General features: G+C 33.7%; 1 protein-coding gene and 1 long non-coding RNA gene across 3 annotated transcripts; one reads left to right on the forward strand and one right to left on the reverse strand.

The window, feature by feature from the left end:
• Positions 1 to 232: 232 nt before the first annotated feature.
• On the forward strand, positions 233 to 1,492 carry LOC133673569 (E3 ubiquitin-protein ligase RHA2A-like). 2 transcript variants are annotated; one of them, XM_062094444.1, is made up of 2 exons: positions 233 to 783; positions 1,335 to 1,492. In XM_062094444.1, exons 1-2 carry the CDS (start codon positions 318 to 320, stop codon positions 1,400 to 1,402), a joined length of 534 nt encoding a protein of 177 aa, XP_061950428.1. In that variant the 5' UTR covers positions 233 to 317; the 3' UTR covers positions 1,403 to 1,492. The 2 variants fall into 2 exon arrangements, with proteins under 2 accessions (XP_061950428.1, XP_061950429.1); XM_062094445.1 differs by lacking the exon at positions 1,335 to 1,492 and adding an exon at positions 950 to 1,070 and having other exon boundaries at positions 235 to 783.
• A 3,940-nt stretch (positions 1,493 to 5,432) lies between these two features.
• LOC133672509 (uncharacterized) lies at positions 5,433 to 6,150 on the reverse strand. Its single transcript, XR_009834861.1, has 2 exons — positions 5,761 to 6,150; positions 5,433 to 5,669 (listed from the first exon to the last, which is right to left on the reverse strand). It is a non-coding gene; the product is annotated as an uncharacterized LOC133672509 (long non-coding RNA).
• Between the last annotated feature and the right edge of the window lie 1,943 nt (positions 6,151 to 8,093).

An 8,093-nucleotide genomic window follows, 5' to 3' on the forward strand; every position in this document is an offset into this window, starting at 1 on the left:
TTCCACTTATTTGAATTTTACATCAATTCAGACAACTTCAATATTAATTTAGAATCGTAATTAGAATTCCAGGACTATATATTTTTTTTAACTGAAACAGGAAAATTCTACCATTTTAATTTTAATATATTTCCTGAATTCCACATTTCACCACTTAAGGTCGGTCACGTGCATTCTCCACAACTTTGGGTGAACATTAAATGTAGCGAAGCCTAGGGAACTGCACCTAGCCACATTCACTATAAAGCCTAAAGAACACTGTATAGTATTGTTGTACTGTAAAGTTTCACATCTGAACTTCTTCGTTAGCACCAGCCATGGCCTCTCTCTCTGAATTCTTCTCCCACCTCTATACCATGTCCATAGTCTTCCTCAGTCTTCTGCTCGTTGAAATTGTAATTCTATTCCAGTCGGTCATCGGAAGTACCTTGAAGTCCAATAAACCAATAATTAGCACCACTCAGTATCTTAAACACATGGAAGAAAAAAATCCAAGCATTTCTTACAGTGAAAAATTGACGAGGCAACAAGGTTCGATGGAATGTGCTGTCTGTTTGTCCAAATTTTCGGAAGGCGAAAGTGTGAGGAAATTGAATTGCAAACATACATTCCACAAGGATTGCTTAGACAAATGGTTACAGCAATCTTTGGCTACATGCCCACTTTGCAGGGCTCAGGTTTTGCCAGATGAGATTGTAGCCAAGTATGATCGGATGCAAAATCAGATAGGGTATGATGGGAGTGACGAGGAGATGGCGCCCCTTTTGCTATCTGCACTACATGGTAATGGTCTGCAAAGAATATTTTAGTCTGTAATTCGTGTTGAACAAATTACTTGTTCTTATATTTTATAAACCACCATATAGATGCATTTCAATATGAACTTTAGTGGATGAGTTTCTTTAGATTTTCTCCTATAATTTTAATTTGGTACTGTATGCTTATACAGGTAATTAAATTTATTGTGGAAATCAAATGAAGCTCTTTTCAAATGTCCTATGCTGCAAAACTTTTTAGAATAATCTTATGGGAAAGAAAAAGGAGAAAGCTTGGATTTTGATGCGGACCCATATTATTTTTGTTGTTGTTTGTGTGTATGACAATAGTTATGTCTTCTTCTAACTGTAGAAACATTTCTTTGAGGGGGTCTTGGAAAATTCCGAGCATATCTATCCCTTCAATATAAATGGGTTGCAATTTTCTGGTGCAAATTAGATGAAGCTCTATGTCCGTTGGATGCCATCTACCTCAAAACTTTCTATACGTAGCAGTAATATCCTTATAAAAATTACTCTAATATTGTCTTATCTTTTGAATTTTCTTCCAATCTGCAGCAATACGATGGCGACAGATTGGGTACCAACTTATTTCGCATAGCCGAACCCGAAACACCTGTGGGTAGCATAACCTGTTTAACAAAGTATATATGCAACTAAGAATCTAAAATCCTTGATATTAATTAGAAAATATAAGAATGAAATTGTTACTACCATATCGGATATGGTCGTGAAACCTTTAAGAATGAGGTTGTTTTTCTTTTTCTTTTTTTTTTTTAGTTTAACGTGAGTGTCCGGGCCAGTTTGCGCGCACCTCGACTAATCCCACGGGCCCTGAAGTTAACAATCATGTAAGCCTCCAGTGGCCTATAAGCAACCACAGAGCTCGAACCTGAGACCACAGAGGAAGCAAACCTCTTGGTCCCAAACTTTTACCACTGAACCACTAGCATGAGGTTGTTTTTCTTACACGGTTGAGTGATGGTGATAACTAGATTTTTCGATGTACCTTAACAGAGATGGTGACCCTCCGATAATTAATCTAATATGAGAATTAAAGAGTTTTGCCTGAAAAGAAAATGACATGGTAATAGAGCTATATATTAAAGAAATAAGAAGAGAGAGGATGAGAGAGGAGGTTGTTTGCCTTAAATCCTAAGCCGTAATGTTGTTTTATATAGCAACGAGTCTTTAAAGTTGCATGGAAAGAGAGGTAAAACTGATTAAGAGATAAGCGTTTTTAATATGTACCTCGGTAGATGTGTTTAGTGATCAAATTTATGGATGGTTAAGGCAACCAGAGACGCCTGAAGTTGGTGGCAACATTAAGTGTATCCTCCACAATCTCAGTGGCTTTCCCTTGCTTATTCTAGGCCTTTTGGAGCCCAGACAAACAAGAATGCTATGAGTTACAGGAGCAGCAGATCAATACACCATTTATACGATGAATTGAGTCGAAGAAGCTATACTAGAATGCAATGTCTTGTTGCATGATCTTGCTTGATTGGAAATAAGGAAATAATACATACTTCAAGAAATCTGATGGGGGTGTGAGGCACTCTAAAAAAAAAGACCGGCTGTCTTATTTGATGGCGAAGGCTAGAAGAGGGGTGGATGAACACGTTTAACAACGTTCATAAATTTATGGCGCATTTGTTGAAACTTTCAATAGTACATAAACGTTAAATATGTTTCAAGATCGTTTAATTACACCTATCAAAATTTCATTTGCATAAATTGAAAGTCATGTGTTGAAACGCTAAACCTAAAGTCGTTGGTTAATTTGATATTCTGTATTTAATAATCAATTATCACTTACTACTTTTTTCTTTGAGAAGACATCACTTGTGGATGAGCTTTGAAAGCTATATTATTTCTTGTGACGAAGTCAGCTAGAAATCCAACATGTGAAAGATAAACATGATTATTAAACAAATTGTTTGTTTTCCTCTTCTTTCGTTGTCATCTACTGCTTATAAATGCCACCCACTTAGCTGAAAATTCTATATTGGAATGAAGAATCCTCTTGATATCTTGAATGTTCTTCACTCCCCCACTTTTACATAATGTTTAGTATTGTAATAGCTTTTATGGTTGTGGTTCGAAAAATATTATTTTATAAAAAACATTTTTTATTGATGTTGGTTTAGTATTTATATATGTTTGGTTAAAACCGTGGTTGAAATTGAGGTTGAACAAAAAGTAATTTAATGTGTTTGGTTAAAAATATTTTTCAAATTAAGGTTATAAAATAACTAAAAAAGATATATATTAATATTGATGATTTTTAATTTAAATATTATAGATTTAACTATTGCTATTATATCATGAAATAAATAATACTTTATATAAAATATTTTTTATTGTTCCATTAAACTATCTATAATTCTATCACGTACGAAATTCATCCGACAAGGACTACAGTTTTTATTGTTTTTTGAGCATACAACAAAATCAGGTAAAATATCATCATGAACAAAATTAGGATTATGATTAAATTCTGCAAATGTTACGTCATCATGCGATCTCCTTCTAATTTATATAGTGTCATTGAATACTATTAAACACTAGTTTTTCAAATAAAACACAATTAAAAATAAAAAAAATAGATTTTTTTTACTGGGTTGGACCTGGTCCAATGTATTTAGGTTTGGGCCGAACTCGATCCGACCATGAATAGTGAAGACATTCTTCATTATTCAATTTACAAGAGTGAATAGTGGAGAGTGAATCTCCACATACGGCATAAGAAGATAAGCAGCTTGAAGTTGATTTCGGTTAACCTGTATTTTAAAGGCAAATTAAACTGGGTTCCACAAATAGTAAATTATGTTTTATAATTTACCAAATAGTTTTTTTTATGAGTTGCTTTAAAAACAAAAGCAATCACATAAGCATATACCCTCTAAAATTTGGAGGTTTTATCCATGAGAGATACAAGTGTAAAGATATCAAAGGCTCTAGTCCTGCCACATGTCAAAAGATTAGATAATGAAATGGTTAGAAAGAAATGATCACAGAAACAATTTAGCATAACATTATTTTGCCTACAAATAGAATCATGTGCAAAGAATAAGCAAACAATAAACTGAAGAAACATCAACTATTATCAAAAATTCCAAAACTGGCAGATAACAGTAAATTCTGGACTTGTAATGGTTTCTTGTAAGAGTTTAGAGCTGTGTGTTTTTAAAAATCATAAAAACAAGAAATTTACAGTCACCGAGGCTTTTTAGTATGGCCTTCTGAAAATAGCTTTGGAAAGTGACAAAATATTTTTTTTATATTGTGCATATCAAAATAACAGTACAAGACTCGTATATAGCTATCAAACTCAGATTTACAAGGAAGGTAAATATTATATAGATTTAACGATCATGAATCATCTATAATAAACAATATTAAATATGAAAACTAAATATAATTTAATATCTCCTTCAAACTCAGGACAATAAAGTCCTTATGAGCTTAGTTTGAATGCTAAACCTTGAAAGTAAACAATGGGTAAGTACTGTATGAAGATAAATACAAGCTAATCACAGGGGATAAATGTACATTACCACGAGTAATATTTTTTTCAGACAAAATGATAATAATTTCCAATGTATTTCGTTTACTCATGAAAAACATTATTGTGATAAATTTGAATATATAGATATAGTTGCATAATAAAGTTGTATTCCCAAATCTTTTAAAAGCCAATGCAACCAAAGAATTTATGTTGTAGCATACCTAATGACTATAGTTTGCTTCTTACTATGCCAAGAATAAGGAGTTTTTTATTTTAAAAAAAAGAGAAAAATCACTCTAAAATATCTTACTTAAGATTAGGTTATTTGCATTTGTTTTTAAAAATAAATGATACCTAATATGCTTTCATGCTAAGAACTTGTCTAAACTATATGTATTTATTATTAAAGATAAAAGACTATAAAAACCTAAAACAGTGATTTGCAATTAAAGCCCAGCAACAAAGCTTAATCCTTATTTTTAAACTATAGGCATTGGATGTAAAAAGAATAATGGATGATAAGTTGGGCTTTGGCCCATTTCTTTGATCTAAAATGTATCCAAAGACCACTATTCACATGCAACGGGTTTTTATGGTGGCATGTTGACCTAGCCCAATCTTACTTGTAATGATAAGGAGAAGTATATCGGAAAATAAATTGCAAGCATTTCACACATAATAAATAATATGTTCATATATTTATTAGAAAAATATCTATAAAGTTTTTCAAAAAACCAATTCAACCTAATAACTTAAATTATTAGATGAATTCTCAAGATATAATTTATATTATTTTTTAACAAAGTCATATCAACCATCTTTTCAAAACAAACTTTTGATTTTTATGTATGAACAATAAAGTTTTAACTTCTTGAGAACAAGATTCTTATAAGAAATGGATCATTCTTGGATTAACTCTATGATAAAAAACCAAAAATAAAATCCTTTATTTATATTTTTAAAAATGACAGATTTCTAACTTCTCGAGGGCAAGATTTTTATGAGGAATATACTATCCTCAGGTTGATTACTTTATAAAACAAAAACAAAACTTTTTATTTATAATATTTTAAAAATAAAAAGGTTTTTAACTTATATTGATTATTTGATAAAAAAAATCAGCAAACAACCACACCTGGGAAATTAAAAAAATAACATATGATCATATCATTGAAATAAAATAAAAGCACAAATTTTACAAAAACCAAATATACACATTCACAAGTAGAATTTTTCCATTAAAGTTAAAAAAATTATACCTTGGATAATTCAAACTCATCCTCCCAACACAATTATTAATCCCAACATTATCATAGCTTGAAAGATAAATACTCGACGGCTCCTTACCCCCGCTTTTCCATGCAAAAACACAGTTCCCAACCCTTCAAATATTAAACAATACATATAAAAATCAACAACATATTACAAATCATTCAAAATAGACAAATCAATGCATTGGTTTACAAATATGACCTTCGAGAGCTGCTAACTTAGGCCGAAGACTGTTGGAATTGGACTGGAACAATGAAGTTGCGTGGCTTAACGTTCTGTCACTATTTTCGACGTGCGGGAGTACAAAAACAGAGGAAAGAAAAACAGAGGAGAAGAAAAAAAGGCAGAAAAAAAAAAAAGAAGCAGGAGAAGGAGAGATTGAAAGGGAAGGGAAGAGAGAAGAAGAAGGAGAGAGAAGGAAGGGAGGAACGAACCAAAAAGAAGAGAAGAGGAAACGGACCGAACCGTTGGAAACAGCCGCAGCGCCGCCTGGAGCCGCCGTCCGTGAGCCACGACACCGCCACCGGCCTCCGCCACAGCACCGCCAGAAACGCAGCAAGCCGCCGCCTGCTCCGCGCCAGGTAATTTTTCTTCCCCTCCGTTGCTGCATTTGGTTTTGTTTCCTGCATGCAGAACGAATAACGTTCTGCATGCAGGAGGGTGGGGGAAAATAATTCCCCCCGCCAGCTTTGTTGCTGGGCCAGGCTGGTCCTGGCCCAGCCTAATCTTCTGGGCCGGTTCCGGCCCAGAAGAAAGTAATAGTTTTTTTTTTGGGGCCGAAATCGGCCCAGTAAATTTTGGGCCGAAATCGGCCCAACACTTGGGGCTGAGACCGGCCCAACCCAGTTAGTTGGGCCGGCCCAGCCCGATTTAATATTATATATTATATATATTTTTGTTATATATATATATATATAAATTTAAGAAAATTCTGTAAAAATTATTTAAAAAATATATGTTTTTTTGGTAATTTTATTATTGTATTTTGATCACTTTTGGTTTGTATTTTTATGTTATAGAAATACAAAATTCAGTTTTAAAATACCCGGTTTTCGTCAAAACATCAAAGATTTTCAAAATAAAAATGTCTTTTGCTTTCAAAAATTTCCTAAATATCTTTAAAAATATTTGTGATTTTTCTACATATTTTCACCAAAATGGATTAATATTTGGTTGTACTTTTGTACCGTAAGAATACAAACCCGGTATTAAAGTACCCGATTTGCGTCAAAACAAAAAATATATACATAATTAAAAAATGTTTTTGTTTTAAAATACGGCCTAGTCTCTCCAATATATATATATAAATATTACAACATCATATTTTTCATACAACAAAGAAAATTTCAAAACAATATATGTATTAGCATGCATTTTGGCTTTAATAACCAGTTTATTCAAGCCATGAGAACTAGGCCAATATTTCAAAAATTCTAAAAAAAAATCTTTTTGTTTTATTTTTTAGATATGGGATTATGAATTTATACACAAAACTTTTTCCTGATGTTAAATATGTTTTTTTGTCATAGACATTAGCACGGTTAGGTTTTACCCGATAAGATAAGGACCTCCTTATTGAGGAGGACTTTTCTTGAACCATAGATGGACCAACAACTAGGAAACACAACGGGACCTTGATTTTATCAGACAAACAACAAAAGCAGCTTACCTTAGGTAGGGCGTATTTGGGGTGCTAAAACCTTCCCTTTACGCAACCAGTCCCCGTGCCCGATCTCTGAGACCAGTTAGGGTTCCTAGTGACCAAAATACTAGGTGGCGACTCCCACACCATTTTTCACTGCTAAGAGACAAAGAACTCCTTGTCTCACCATATTTACTAGATATATACCCCCCATACACACACCCCTGAGGGTGGACGATCGCCGCGACGTCGCGCACCCCGCGACAGAATGGCGACTCCACTGGGGACCTTGTGGACTAAGCTTTGTTTTTGTCTGATTTGTTTTTGTTTTCGTGTGTTTATTGTTAATATGCCTTTCCTTTTGTTATCTGCTTATATGCTTTAAATATTTTTACACATTGTTCATGCATTTGTATAGAACTGTCTCATACATCTTATAGAACTGTCACATGCCTCACATACTTTGATTATTGAGAGCATACACAAACTTTAAGTTAAGTGGGGGACTAGCAGCTTACCTTACGACTGTTAGTCAAGGTTTAAGTTTGTGTAAACCCCAACTCTTCGCTGAGTGCTTAGACTGGTAATAGTTGGTACATGTGCCATCTCATTGCCTACAAGCCCCCATATTGCCTCCACGAGGGCAATCACTGGGACAGCAAGAGACCCTTTTAGAGACTGAATAGCCAACCTACCCTCGTCAAGCATAAAAGAATTAGAACCGGCTATAGGGTGTATGCTCCACAAAATATTTTTGCATAAGACAAAACCTAACCATAAGGCGTTTGGTTTTCAGGTCTTTTCAGCTCACATCATATATGCATCATGCATTGTTCTTTATCATACATTCATTTACATTTTTCCACGCACGCCAGATCGTGAAACATAGGTC

This window comes from Populus nigra, chromosome 14 (genome assembly GCF_951802175.1).
Source record: "Populus nigra chromosome 14, ddPopNigr1.1, whole genome shotgun sequence".
NCBI classification, from domain to species: Eukaryota; Viridiplantae; Streptophyta; class Magnoliopsida; order Malpighiales; family Salicaceae; genus Populus; species Populus nigra.